This window comes from Anguilla anguilla, chromosome 10 (genome assembly GCF_013347855.1).
Source record: "Anguilla anguilla isolate fAngAng1 chromosome 10, fAngAng1.pri, whole genome shotgun sequence".
Taxonomy (NCBI): Eukaryota; Metazoa; Chordata; class Actinopteri; order Anguilliformes; family Anguillidae; genus Anguilla; species Anguilla anguilla.
The window spans coordinates 16,666,735-16,682,050 of record NC_049210.1 but is presented as its reverse complement, the minus strand read 5'-3'; the positions used below and the strand labels follow the sequence as shown (position 1 = coordinate 16,682,050).

Here is a 15,316-nt window from a genome sequence, read left to right as displayed (position 1 = left end):
GAAGAACAGGGTTGCCAGACCTACATCATGGAAGTAGCCCAGCACAAAGCACAAGAACTGGGTTCAACAGTGTACATTGTTCTACATCCTTTTTCTTGTCAATTAACTCCTAATTCTGCAAACACTAAAGTTATTTCTAGTGGTGCTCCTCTTTCCTCCACCCATTTTTCTTATTATTTATTGAACTATCTTAAGGATACTGTGGATTTCCTATATAAGTGACCCTAACCTTGATGAGGATACTATTCTTGCCACCATTGATGACTCCTCCCTATACACTTAACATTTCTTATTGAGAGGGTGTAGCAGCCTAAGAATTCCTTCTTAACTAGTGTTCTTTTGCACACTACCAAATTCACTACCGGCATGACAATCCTACTTCCATATAAAGGGGACAGCCATGTGTGGGACTGTGGCCCTGAAGTATAACTATTTTAATTTTTCTGCAAGCATTGTGTCATGAAGACAACACATCATTTACTTTTATCTGTCCAACTTTATTATTGTGATGTTCATCTGAGACCCTCAATCAACTTTCATTCACAATGCTTTCCCAGGTTGTGTTGATTTTCTTGACATCTCAATTTACATTAAAGATTGCAAAACAGTTAGAACTTGTTCTGAAATACACATATTAGTCTTTTGCATAGTAATACATTTCACTCTGCAGCTTTTAAATGGCTTGCTTTAAAGTCAGTTTTTGTAGTTGCATCAAATTTGCACCAATCTTAGATTCTCTTAAGCTATTTTTAGTCCTGGGTTGATACCAGTTCCCTGGCTTCAAGCTATTCTTGTTTGACATGATTCTGATGCACAAAGCCCAGCCTCTAAACAGAAAAGACCATTTTTCCATTCGTTCCAAGTACACATTTAGTGCGCTTAGTAATGTCTGGAAACAAATTCCTAATAATCACAAGCACGCCGTCAACGTCAGTTCAAATTGGTGACATAGATGAAGAAAAGGAATCAAAATGTCCTTTTTTTTAAATTTGGCAGCCAACATGGGGCTGAATATGTCCAATTCCCACCCTAATTTGGAACTGCCAACTGTCTGCAGCTACAGCAGCATTCATGCTTGAACCCCATTGTCATTTTGAGAGCATAGAAAACCTTGGTTCTGCTCAGAGACGTGTGGTGTCACATCTGCTTTTCACACCGTGAGCTCAGAGTGGAGTCAGAGGAAGACCTTTCCATACGCGGCTGTAACATGTACTCCATGGGCACCCGATCGACCAGCAGGGGTCACTAGATAGTGATGAAACCCAACCTAACCCCTAACCACCTGAACCCCCACATATCCTGCGCAGTGCAATCAGCATTGTGCTTCAGCAGGTGTTGCTACCAGCCAGTCAGCTGGCTCCATCCAGATTCGATCCGAGACCACAGGAATCACTGAACGAGCTGAATGTAACTGAATGGCACCAGCAGCACCCATACTTTTATACTGAAAATGGCCTCACCAGATGAATTTCTGAATTTGACTCACTTTCTCAAATTCTTTTAAGAATTAAGCTACATTTGAGTCGTGCAAACATTTTTTGGATTTAAGGTTGAAATCGCATAGTTTGAGATTTTATGGCTTTGATTTTTGGTCTTTTTTTCATTTGGTAGAAATATCGTATTTTTAATAGTTCTATGCATAATTACCAACTTTGTTTTGAGTGCACTGACACAGGCCACAATTATTCAATTACCATGACTTATGTTGTTTGCTTAAGTAGTGTATTTTATGTCATTTTTCTTTCATATCCCTGCAGATTGCCAACACAAATGACATTAAATTGTGGATGCCTTATTGGTCCTGGAAACACAACAGATGAAATGACCCAAGTCTTCTGCTGTGGGTTGGGTTGGGCTGAAAAATCCCTGCTAAAACACTAAGCAGAAAATCAGATGACAGCTGCCTCAGTATGCCAGTAATTAGAAACCCCAGAGGCTTGTGAGTAAGGGCAATACTAAAGGGGAATGGATATTCTGCCAGTAATACATCAGAAATGTGAGGGTCTGTTTAAGAGGGGAATCCCAAATAGGAAAAAAAAACTGGCATGGAAACAATCTTGTTGCTAAGAAATAAAATGAAACCGATGATGCTGAAATCCTGCCAGTGGAGAACTTGCAGGGAGTGTGCCTCGTTTTGTCACTTTTTCCCCTACAAATAATTCACAAAAACGAGGCACTGAGACATTCGAGATTTCTTCTCTGCCTGATCTGTGGTGTTTTCAGTGATTAGAGAGCTGTGGAACTGTAACTTTCTCAACGTTCTTTTGCAACAGCTTCTCTGGTCACTTGTAAAAGCCTAAAAATAAGGCCAGCTTACCAACAATTTTGAATTTTACATCTTAACACTCACTCCCATTACGTTTGCAAGCAAAACTATCACATTTCTCTGGAGCCAAATAAGTATTAAGCACCAGCTTTCATAGCATGTGTGTGGCTGGTGACACCCATGAACCAGTTGAGTACACCAATACTCAAGGACAAACCCACGTGGCCTATGACGTTCACCAACAGGAGCGGCTTGGGCCCGATCGGACGTGATAACCTTACACTCTAAAAGGAGCTTTTCTGCCCCATCCTCTGCCAGAGCCATTTCAGCCAGCTTCAGAGGCTGCCTGCACGTTCTTACAAAAAAGAAATACGGACAGGGCGTTTTATTTTTCCACTTTTGGGCCTTTATTTGCACTGCGAAAACAGCTTTTATGCCTTTACGGCAAACTTGCGGATGGGGTACAAACGTTGCTTCCTCTGCATTTTCTTGGTCTTGAGACTCTCCTCGTGCTTGTTCAACCGCCGGCGAAGAGCACGGGTCTTTTTGGGCCTCAGGTCCAGGGGCTTGTATTTCTTGCCCTGCAAACAAGCGCATTTATATATAGCAAATGTTGAAGTACAGCAAACTAGGGTGATGGGTGGGTGACAACAGGAAAATTAAACAGCACAGACATTCAAAAAAAAACTTTTCAATTACGGTTTTCAGCGAGTAGTTTCAGAAGAACTTCTTTGCCAAAATCTTTAATACATGTTGGCCAACTCTCCAGATGTACGTGCCAAAACTATGACACTCCAGAGTGGCTGACCACTCCCCCTTCCAGAGGTCAGGGGAATTGCTTTAGCAAGAATATATTCACACTGCATCTACAGATGCAAAGAGCAGTGCTGGGTGATGGTCTTGCAGAGAATACGCTATGCTAATGTCAATGTCAACAGAATCTACTGTCTGCCTCTGTACATCTCAGCATTTGTCCCTTGTTCACTGCAGCGGAAACCATTCTAATGACATAGCAAAAGTAATAAAATCCACACGTTCTTTTATGGGTATAAGAGAAGCTGCTTTAAATGCCTGAACCAAATTCAGTTGCCCATTAATAGTGACTACCACTTCCAGCCAAAGGTGGTAACACAGTCAAAAACAATGCTCATACGTGCATCAATGTTTGAGCATGTTTTCACACAGCCCAGCAGCACACACAAGCACTATCACAAATGAGGGCACAGAATGCCAGCACATTATTTAAAACACCTTCCATCCATGCATCAGCTTCCAGAGAAGCAGAGTGCGGACAGACAGTGGTCACACACTTAACTGGATAATTCCAGTTGATATATATCCATTTTTGTAGCATTTTCCATCATTCCTATGGGTTCGGATAGTATTATATGCAGCTGCTTCAATGTCAAGTTTTATTGGTTTGTTTATTTTAGAGGTTGTTTTTTTTTTTCTCCATGCCTCTAGCTTCACAACGTCATCTACAGGTCATATCAAGAATACAGGTTCAATTTACCTCAAACAAGTCAGCAGAATAGCACAAATACGGTAGGTCAATTCTACTAGTTGGAACGTAATTGTTTCTTTTAATTCCGGCGAGGTTTATATGAACTGGACTTTGAAGTAAATTGAAACACTATCGTGATATGCCCTACAGATGCCATTGTGAAGCTATTGTCAGGGAGAAAAAAACCGCCTCCAAAGAAACCCCCAAAGACGTGACAAGTAAAACACTACTCAAAACAAAAGGAATGATAAAAAATACTACAAAAAAGGCCATGGTTGAGGGGAAACAGATTTATCCTTTAAAGCACAGGGGTATCACCCTCATTTAATCAATACCACTTACACAGGTATTACTATTACAGCTCTAGAAGTAAAACCGACAGTTCTTCATTACCTTGTAGAATTTCCTCAGGTTCTCTTTTTGAGTCTGGTTGATGACAGTCAGAACTCTGGCAATGGACTTGCGGACCACACGGCTGAGGTAGGGGGAAAAGAGATAAGTGTCAACGTTACTACACAAAATGACATCCAAAAAACCTATACAATTCCACCTCTTAACGTGCAAAACTTTTACAACTTTAGCGAAAGCCACAATGGTCGTATTATACTCAGCTTGCATGCACTTTCGTGTGACAGATGGCAGGTATTCAGCAGTAGGACTGGGCGATATACCACAACGACGATTATTGAATGCTATAACAATCGTTGCCACCATATGGTGTTATGACCTTTCTTTTCATCTTTTTAATTATATCTGAAGCAGTGGTGAACAACCACACTAAAGAGACAATGCTTAATACTTCCAGATAAAAAAAACATTATCAACTGGGTGTTAAGACAGCCAATCAGCAGCAAGGTTGTACAGCTTCCATGTGATCATGTGACGTGTTTGTCAATCACATGGAAGCTGCGAGGCCTTGCAGCCAACTGGCTGCCTTATGGTCACCCAATAGAAAAGTGTCAACGTTTCTCCTGAAGCATTTCACACAGCCTCTGTGTTTACTAGCGCATCAGGTATAAATAAAGAGAAAAAAAGAAAAGAAAGGCAATACACCACATAGTGGCGACAGCCGTTATTGCATTCAATAATTATCGTTCTGTGTATATTACCCAGCCCTATTCAGTGGTAAAGATGGAAATCAAGAAATGCCATATAAGCACAATTAGCTACTGACTGTGCAAAATGGGTCAATGGAAACAGAGGTGGTGGTATTGGACACATGGGCTTTAATGGAATGCAACGTTGGGATTTAAACCCTGGGAATATTATCCACTGCTGCAGAAAGCCCATAAGGCCCACTGTATCATCAATCCTTCAGAGCTGCCAAATTAGGTTGAGTAGAAACCCAATTTGCCTAAATTCCATCTGTAGGGTTTAAGCACTGGTATACAGTCTTGTCTAAGTCAATTTGATATAAAGTAGAGGGAATTCACAAGGAGACAAAAACCAGCATACAGTTTCCAAATTTCAATTTCAAAAACCCTACACTAGACAACTTAATGTTAAACATAAGCATCTCCCATACTTAGGGAAACCCTGAATACTAACAGTAGTAACACTGGTTTATATGCAAGTCACTGGCAACTTATTGCACTTTAATGCTACAGATGGCAAAAGTATTGATTGATTCATATCCATGATTGACAGAACACAGTAACTCCATCCATTACAGGGTTTATGAAGCCCACCTCCTCTCCATCATTATTGCTCCATCCCTCACAGATGATCCGTTTCAACATTTCCATACTCACATCTTTGATAACTTGGAAGCAGCTCCTCCGGTGACCTTGGCAACACGCAGTTGGGACAGCTCTACCTTCAGGTCATCCAGCTGCTTCAGCAGCTCCTCTTTCTTCTTGCCACGCAGATCTCGGGCCTTAATCTTTGCCTTAGAACAGGGGCGCAAAAGAAAGATGCATTATGAACCCGCACAACTGTTCCCAACCAAAGATCAAAACATATTAGCTAACAGGCATCTTAAAAGTAACCATTTCCAACAGAGAGCATGTGGCCATAAACAGAACTTATTCAAAACATATCTGTAAATTACACCGGATTTACACTTACTACTCTGTTTTCACCGTATGTTTAAAGCTACACATAGAACATTATTCATTCAACATTCTTGTGTAATTTAAAAAAGCACCATGCATTACAGAAATCAAGCTAGCAACATCACGTGTTCCGTTTGCGAACATGCGTGAATTCATTCAGGAAATACATCCAAATACGACGTGAGTTAGTAGCATGTGCAGGTTTGCGTTTGAGACCAACTAGCTAGTTACTACATATTGTAGCACTAACCACTTGCAGCAAGTACTATAGCAACCCAGCTATTAAACTTGAAACCGAACTGTGGACAGTTGGTAAATCATTGTTCAAATGCAAAATAACTAGCGTTAGCTAACAGGCAGACATACTGGCGTTAGCAAAGCTACCCATGTACCGTAAAATATATAGCTATCCAATGAGACTGATACTCCACACATTATTTGATAATATTTAGATATTTAATTGAATTATTTACAGGGGAACTCTTTAGCCAGAGGAAATTCTACTGTACTAAACTGAGGTCAAATAGCCAGTTAGCATTGTTCAATACGACTACAAATGTAACGTTGGCGAGAATGGGCCAAACTTCAGTGTTTCATCGAATAATCGCAGATTAATATATCTAATATACTCTTCGGTGTGTAGACACGCATTTTTAAAGAACATCTTTATAGATGCCTGTAACATATGGGAGATCCAATTTGTAGGATTACGATGGATTTAATAACGAGAAAATAATTCCTCACCATCTTCAGTTGCTGACTGCCACAGGAAAGGAAGTACTTCAGTCAGAACGAAACATCTACCGGGTTACAGATGAAACCACTTTTACCTGCTGACAGGGGGTGCAGAATGGTCCATTGTGTTAGAAAGGGGTACAGGTTTTAAAGGGATCACTTTTGGGGGTGCATTGATATTATTTTATGCGCATTAAGGATATTTTATATATGTGCAGAGGTTTCTGATGACATTCCGGCTTTACACTGGCTGCTATAGGGGCATTTGGTCGTTTATCTTCTATAAAATACACTTCAAGTAACACAAAGCAGCTTGTGCGACGAAAACACATTAAGAAATAATATCAAAAAGCCCCAGAAAGAGAATTATCCTTTTAAATACTGGCGTTTATTTTTGTTATTATTAACCTAATGAGCAACGTGAGGACATGCTATTTTAGCATAACAATGAAGATAATACTTGCTGAATACAACTGATACTAGAAGTTCAAATATCATTATAAAATGTAGCACGTGCCTACTTTATACTTGTTTATGCACATACATACACACAACATACATTGATCCAATGAAAACTATATAAATAAAATATAGTAACAGTGATGAATCTGCATTATACTGAGGTGGGGATGTACTGTGATTACTCAGTTGTTCATCCTGTCTATCACACAGGTAGAAGTACCTACCTTTTTATTGAACAGGTAAAAAAATATAATTAGCAAAACAGTAATTCAGGGCTTCCAATTGCTTACTGAATTAATCCTTGTTGAAAAATAAATAAATAAATAAATAAAGTTCACGACCATTGTCCCTAGAAGACTGGTCTATAGATAATCAACATGTCCAATACAATATCAACCAGTCAGCTCAAACCAACCAGTGATAACTCTATTGTATAGGCCTACACCTAATGTTATGGAAACACTGAACAATGTAGGTATGTAAACACCTTTTTGCAGTTTTTCCTCCCAGAAACCTAGCCCTTCTGATCCAGGAATTCCAACTGACCTCTAACAGGAATGAAATCAAGTGTTTTGTACCTCTCACTAGTTACATTAATAATATATACATTTTCAAAACATTGAAGCTATCTAGAGGAATGAAATTGAAAATGTGTAGCTGGTTTGGGCATTCATTTCACATGCAGTGTGTCAGATTTTAGTCCTATTTAAACATTTAGTACATTTGCATTATGTAATTGTTATTGCAGTCATGTTTGACCTGTCACCATATATGTAACCTAAAAAGGTGATATGGAAGATACATGTTTTCATTCACTGTTTTCCTCACATAACAACCAAATGGTGGTCCGCTCTGTTTTCCTTTGAGATCAAGCAGTTCTCAGTCATCCGCTGAAAAACTTCAAAATGCAGAGGCCAGGCAGATCTTGGGGACAGTGGGGAGGAAACTGGATAGCTGCCAACTGAACTGAGGGCCACAAGTGCAAAATGTACAGAAATAAAAATAGACAGATACAGGGCTCTACAGTGCTCCCATTTTAGGAGCTTTTGCTCTTGAAGATGAATGTGTGTTCATAGAAAAATAAGTTGGGAGCACATAGATATTTGGATGTGTAGCCCAGCAAACACACAACATTCCAACAAGGTTGTCAGAAAGTTGAATGTTTAACGTAGTTGTCACAACGTTGTCTCAATGTCTTTGTGTATACTGGGTGGTACTCTCCTAAATTTTTCAATTTAAATTTTTCAATTTAGGAGCATATATTTACTTTTTGGGGGGAAAAAAAGGTTAGTGTAGAGCCCTGAGATATGCGGGATCAGCATTTCAAGCTGTAAATATCATATACTGTGGACATCATATAAAATACGTATACAATTCAGAAAAATGCGTGGTAAACAAAGGGATCACACGACTTGTATCTGGACTAAAATATATGTATAGAACTCAGATGAGTAGGCTATGTCTTGCAGCTGTTAAGCTTTTCTTCTTTTTTTCCCTGGATTTGAATGGGGCAATATGGTTAAATGGGTTCAACACATTTGAGGGTAAATAATTAGACCGTATTGGTGTGATTCGCTATTAAATGTATGTTCCCTGTCCCAACGACGATACCGAGGAAAACCGTAAATTACAATAGTGGTGTTTACGCAATACGCACTTTCATTTACATTTGTATGAGGTAATATGAGGTAATTCCGTTTCCGTTACATCCTGGTAAACGGAGTTGTGTGACAGCGGGGAGAATGTGCATGAGAGCGGAGATCCAGAGAGCAGCCGTCACACTCGAGTGACAGTGGGAGTGGGGCTAACGTTACAGGAGTCAAACTGTTTATGTTATGCTGTCGAGGTGACACGCCAACAAGGCGGTCTGTATTGCAGCTTATTGCAGTACAGTTTTATCCTACCAAGAACAGTGTAGGAGTGGACTAGTTAGCGTGAGCCGGTCAGCTAGCTTGCGATTTCTCTTTCCTAAGTGGTCCCCATGGCGAAAAACACACTCTCGTCGCGGTTTCGGAGGTTTGACATCGATGAGTACGACGAGAACAAATTTGTGGACGAGCAGGAGGAGGCGGCTGAGCAACAAGGACCGGACGCCGCCGAGGTAGACAATCTAATCAGGCAATATCCTTTTGACGGGACACCTAAGGACTTGTCTGTCCATTTCTAATCGATTACTCTGATTCCACAACCGATAGCACAGGTAAAGAAAATACAAACCAGAGACACGTTGGGTAGCTAGCTAGCTAAGTTCGTAACGTAGCCAGAAAGCTAGCTCGCAAGATAACTGACACAGTTTATATAAATTAACCAGTTCTTTAGTTAAATATAAAATTAAGCGAAAGTCTTATTATTCTCTAACCTGAATGTTCATCATAAAAATTTGAATTAACTAACTTAGACTCACCCGTATCAAGCTAGGTGGCCGCAGCAGTATAGAATGGTAGCAGGCATAGCTTGGTTAATTTGAACACTAGAGCTGCGTCGCCTAACTTCATGTTAGCTGACTGTAAGTGGTGGCAAGAATATGTTGCCTATCTGACGTTAGAAAATGGCTTAATGTATAACAATAATGTTACCTAGCTACCTAACGTTATATAAATGTGTTAAAAGTGAACATAATGTGTGAGCATTCTGTTTGATAGAACACATTCATCTGCCTGAACCAATGGCTAAACACGATGGCTGAGTTAACTATCTAACTGTAAAACGACTACTCAACAACTTTGGTCTGACGTTACCATTTCTGTGTTGAATGTTCGTTTAATTGTCAAAAAGTTATCACATTGGCAGAGTCTGCCACAGCCAACGACCACAATGCAAGACTTCACAGTAGAACGGCCAAGATTCCATTCAGTCTTAATTAGGGAATTTTTGGGTCGAAGTGCAGTGCATAACCCCATCTAAACTCTCAGCTCCAGCTTAAAGTAGTTGGCTGCCTACACTTGAGTCTGGGCTTGGTTGGTAAATTTGGTATAAAGACCGTTCAGCACAGCAGCTGCTGTGGGAATGCTTTGTAATTTGAGAACACGTCTGATTGTGGGTTACAGTTGTTGTTATTGCAGTTGATATGTTATCACTGGTAGGCATCTGCTATGACACTAGCTTTCTAGCTACTTGAGAGGGCAAAACATTGAATAGTGAACTCAGCTGCCATAAGTATAGCTGTGGAGAGGATGAGGCACACAGGAACCGGTGGGGACTTTTCAGAACTATTCTCATGGGACAAGCAGACCAAAGCAGAACTGGAAGGGCTTTAAGATATGCTAATTTAGTGGTTATGATGCTGTAAATGTCTAACGGAAAATCTTCAACGTTTTTACAACTGATATGTGCACACGGGGTTATACAGTAAACCGCTGATTATACTGTAATGTCTTGACTAGTGTTACACTCACTGAACTCAAGACCCATCTGTCTACAACCTTATGCTTAATATTAAATGGAGTGCATTCGATCTTATATTTAGATTTAATATTTATGTGGTCAGCATTGTGGATTCATGTTTTATATTTGCAATTTTAGTTAGTTTTAGGTCTCATGCAGGCAGTATTTGGGGGGATTTATCATTAGTTTTGCTCATTATAAACTAACACAAACCAGTATCAAGATCGCATGCTAATTATTTGCCTGTTGTGACATCCTCTTGGTTGAGTGGCAGTGCTGTGAGGAAACTGGAGCCCCTGCAGATCTCTGTGAGGAGCCCTGGAGCGTGACTTCCTAATGCAAATGGGTGCATCTGTGCAGCATCTTACCCTCTTTTCCCCGTCCTGCTCTACTCTCTCTTTTTTTGAGGTCCTGCGGGCTCCTGCTGATGGTAACTGGAGCACGTTCTGCTCTGCCGTCATGGTTGCAAAGCCCTCTGGGAGAAACGCGTGCGCACGGCCCCAGGAAAGGCTCGTTTTGGGGAGCTGCGTCAGAAACGGGAGCGTTGCTAGTCTCTGAGCACTCGCGATGAAAACGGGGACATTCGGCTCCTTTTAGGTTTTTCAAAATTAAATGCAAGAGAAAAAAGGTGCCTTGGTACCTCAGGCACACATTATACAAATACGGGCTCAAATTACTCGTCTGTTAAAGACAGTGAGCTGTCCCTGTCCCTCAGTCGGCTGGCCACAGCCAGTTAATTGAGAGCCCTGGAACTGCAGAGTTGTGCAGGATGAGGATCTGGAAGCAGGGGCAGGAATGGCTGAGGATGCAGCTGCTTGATAGCGCGCTTGGCTGCTGAAGGGCTGTTTGCTGATTGGCTCTCTGGAGAGAGAGCCTGCATGTCGTCCTGACCGTGACCAGCCCGTCCGCCTCGCCAGAGTCCTAGAGCTTTTCACACTGTCACCGCTAAGTGTTTTTGACCCGGGGGGGGGTGGAGGAGGTAGAGCGATGTTTGGCAACCCGAACTGAGCGCTTCCCTCAGGACACACCATGCCACTCATCACCCGTCACCGTCGGCAACCTGTTAGCCATTTTCATCCTGGCGAGCTGCTCTCCCCTCGCTGTCCGGCGACAGTCTGGCACCTCCCACATTCGCCCCAGTGTTCCGAATATTAAACGCATGCAAAACTGGATGGCTGTGATAATTGAGCCAGCTGCTCCATTAATAATACATTGACTGTTCCAACTGAAGTGTGCTGGTGAAATGTTAGTGGGAAAAAAAAGTGAAATGCTAAATGAATAAATTTGCAAGTCAGGATTTCCAGCACCAGACTGTTTGACACAGACCGGAGCCCCACGAGCTGGAAGTCGCACAGCACTGCATTTTAGAGACTTCCTAAGGTGCTGCAGGGAGGTAGGCCTAAATCATGTTTTCGGAACAGGCAGGGCTAGTGAACGGAGATTCCTACAGACCAACAGGAAAGCGTTCATCTGAACTCATTTGAACAGATTCTGAAAAGGACAAGTTTTTGTTTGTTGAATGATGGGCACTCTTTCTCCATGCTCAGCCCTTTAGTATTAGTAAGTATTAGTCAGCTGACAGAAAGGAAGTTTGGGTAACGAGCCAGTTACCTCCAACCATACATGGATATTAAAAAATCAACTGCAAAATAAATGCGACTGAACCTGAGATGCTTATGCCAAATTTTCACATGGCATATTCAGAATCTATCTTACTGCCTCTCACCCAGTGCATGCTGGGATAGACCTCGGCACCTCTCACGACCCTGACCAGGAATGAGCAGGTATAGATAATGGATGGACACTCAGAATCACATGTGCTGTGTCCTAATGTGCTGCTCGTTGTTACGTTGGGGTTTTGAATTAATGGCAGTCACCTGTTGGAAGCCATGAGCAGCAGGCTTTCCCAGCAGCCCTCAGTGGAATGCAGTCTTCCGCCAGCGCCTACAGCGCCAGACCAGCCACATCCATCACCTCACTTTTCCAGGAATCGCAACAGCCCTGAATGAATGTGCTCTCTCTCTACTTTGTTTTTCTTCACCTCAGTTCCTGCCTGTCTGCACCTTGTCATTCAAATTTTACAAATTAAAAGTTTCACCCTGCAGCGCGTTCTTTGGATCCGTATTACGCAATTAAGAAATCAGGGCTCTCAGGTTTTCATTAAAACCTGTTACATTTGATAATGAGTCAGTGGAGTGGAGGAAGTTTTAGAAAAAAAAGCAGTAAACATGTTGACTCATTAGTCACAGATGTGCTGTTGTTTATCATTGGGTTGACTGGGCTCCAGAATTTCTTCGCTGAGCATTAATGGGTGCTGATTACCGTGCTCTCCTTAACGAGCTGCAATGCACAGGAGAAATGATGACAGCTTTTCACATTGCGCTGAGGAACCCTCCAATCAACACCAAGAACCCGGCAATCAAGGTAAGCCTGCTCTGCGTTAATGTGCTGAGTTTCTCTTTCTTTCTGTGGCAGGCTGGTGTCTGAATTCTCTCAGTACACAGACTTTGGTGGGGGGGGGGGGGTTAGGGTTAGGGTTAGGGTTTATTTAGGTATAAACCCTATATGTATTTAGGCGGGGCAGCCAGCCACAGTTTGTGTGTAATGTGTACGGACACTATTGGGCTAGCGGTATTTCTCTGTGTGTTTTTGTCGTGCAGTACAATTGGAGAACAGTTTTTGCTCTTGCGGGCTGAGCTCTTATTGGCCGATTTGTGACCCCACCCCCTTCTCGCAGTACGCGCATGACTGTAAAGAGGCCCAGTGCAAACACACCCAGTTTACACACTGGATCCAGAGCTGCGACCCTCACTGCCCCCTTCTCCTCTCCCTGCCCCCTCTCTTCTCTCTCTCTCTGCGTTTAGGAGAGAGCCCAGGCAGTAGTACTGAGGGTGCTCACCTCCTTCAGGAGCGCGGAGATCGAGACGGCTGTTAAATCCCTGGACAGGAACGGGGTGGACCTGTTAATGAAGTACATCTACAGGGGCTTCGAGAAGCCTTCGGACAACAGCAGCGCCATCCTGCTTCAGTGGCATGAAAAGGTGAGGGCGGCACCAGGGTGGCCGGCTCTGCGGGTGGGGCTCGGTGGGGCTCGGTGGGGCTGGGCGGGTCGGGGTGGAGAGCATTAGCCATTGCTGCTGCGTCAGGCGTGCACACTCCACCATGTGTCAGGTTGGCGTTACGCGCACTCTTTCCAGGTGCTTCTTTAAGCCCAGTGACTGCTCCTTCCCACAGCAGCGCTTTATCAGTGTCAGCAGGTGGATACATATCAAACTCCATTTGCGTAGGCTTGACTGGTGTGCCACATGCAACAGGCTTACACTGAGAGAGGCAAAGCCCTTCGCCCAGAGCTGGAAACGGTGGGAAGGCTGGAGTTCAGTGCATGTGATGATATCTGTACAGGAAGTGCCATTTGCACATGGTTTATTTTCCTTTTTGGCCGATTGATTAGTTCCTCCAGCCTTACCCTTTGGTCCATACTTGTCTGTGGCTCTTCATTCAGGTGCTCACATGTTAGCTCCATCAAACCTGGCCACCAGCCTTGGCCTTGGTGCAGCAATCGAGTGCCCGATTTAGAAAGGCTGCTCCTTGGGGGAAAGGCCTGTATTAATTGGCTCCTCTGATCCAGTCCTCCAGTCGGGGGCGATTTGCCTGCTGCGGGCACAGCGGCTGTCGGGCATCTGCGGCTGCTGTGCTGCCCATCCCCGTGGGCATCGCAGCAGAACACTGTGCCCTGTTGCTCGTCCCTGTGGGCATCACAGCAGAGCAGTGGAGTGCTGTGCCCTGTCGCCTGTCTCTGTGGGCATCACACCAGAGCAGTGGGGCGCTGGCACAACAGGAGGCCAGCACAGTGCCCAAGGCCCCTTCCACACTGTAGCTCCTCTACATCAAAGCGTTCCGGAATATTCTAGACGCCAGTCAGACTTCAGCAGTTCAGTCTTGTTTCTCTCACAGGGAAGGCAAATGAAACCTATGCAGCGGGGAAGTATTTAAGTTACCCACGTACACACTCACGCTCCTTTTTATTGAACAATGGCCAATTACAAAAAAAACAAAAAAAAAAAACACCTTCAACCAGATAAACTTGCTTTGCCCGCCAAGCTGGTAAAGAGGCGGTGTTTGTGTGTCTGTTTGTGTGTGTGAGATTCACGTGCATTTCACACCCCTCTCCATTCTCGCAGGCTTACGCCGCAGGAGGTTTAGGATCCATCGTGCGAGTTCTCACCGCCAGGAAGACCGTCTGACAGACGGACACGCCGAGCCGAGGCGGAGGAGGAGGAGGACTGAGGGGAGGGCCCAGGGACGCACTGCTGAAAGCGCATCACTACACACAGTTACTGCTTTCCCCCCCCGGGACACAATCGAATCAAAAACGCGGGAGGAGAAAAGTAAAACGACGGGTTCGCGAGGGGAAATACTCTTGTATTTAATGTACATTATTATTATTTTCTATATCGTGAAAACATGGTCTTGGGCATCATCCTGACATGCTGTTTTTTTTAAAAGACTGACTGTGAAGACACAATAAAGAGAATAATGAATTAATTGAACTGAAAAGAGGCTGTGCGGAAAAAGCAGCTGCAAACGTGCCATGGCCAGTGGTGCTAGAGTGGGGAATGTACTACTGCGAGTACGCCGCGACACCCTAACCAGCGTTTTATTTAGCTGGCTTAGTTTCAGAAGATTTAAGACTGTATTTTTTCCCTCGTTGTCATTTTTGTACAGAGAGAAGCATACATTTAATATAAAGCAATGGAAATTATATGAATAATTTGTTTTGGGGGGGAGGGGGGGTGTGTCATTGTAAAGTGCCTGCTGCAATAAACCTCATGGATCATCATTTTCCAGAGTCCATGTCCTTACAATCCATCGCTTTCATTTCAGTGCCAGACCTTACCAGCTGCTCCTTCA

General features: G+C 43.1%; 2 protein-coding genes across 2 annotated transcripts; one reads left to right on the top strand and one right to left on the bottom strand.

The window, feature by feature from the left end:
• Nucleotides 1-2,649: 2,649 nt before the first annotated feature.
• On the bottom strand, nucleotides 2,650-6,657 carry LOC118206752 (60S ribosomal protein L35). The gene is made up of 4 exons (XM_035379793.1): nucleotides 6,569-6,657; nucleotides 5,522-5,658; nucleotides 4,164-4,245; nucleotides 2,650-2,847 (listed from the first exon to the last, which is right to left on the bottom strand). Exons 1-4 carry the CDS (start codon nucleotides 6,569-6,571, stop codon nucleotides 2,698-2,700), a joined length of 372 nt encoding a protein of 123 aa, XP_035235684.1. The 5' UTR covers nucleotides 6,572-6,657; the 3' UTR covers nucleotides 2,650-2,697.
• A 2,068-nt stretch (nucleotides 6,658-8,725) lies between these two features.
• On the top strand, nucleotides 8,726-14,905 carry LOC118206751 (actin-related protein 2/3 complex subunit 5-like protein). Its single transcript, XM_035379792.1, has 4 exons — nucleotides 8,726-9,142; nucleotides 12,757-12,829; nucleotides 13,270-13,446; nucleotides 14,587-14,905. Exons 1-4 carry the CDS (start codon nucleotides 9,003-9,005, stop codon nucleotides 14,647-14,649), a joined length of 453 nt encoding a protein of 150 aa, XP_035235683.1. The 5' UTR covers nucleotides 8,726-9,002; the 3' UTR covers nucleotides 14,650-14,905.
• Nucleotides 14,906-15,316: the final 411 nt, after the last annotated feature.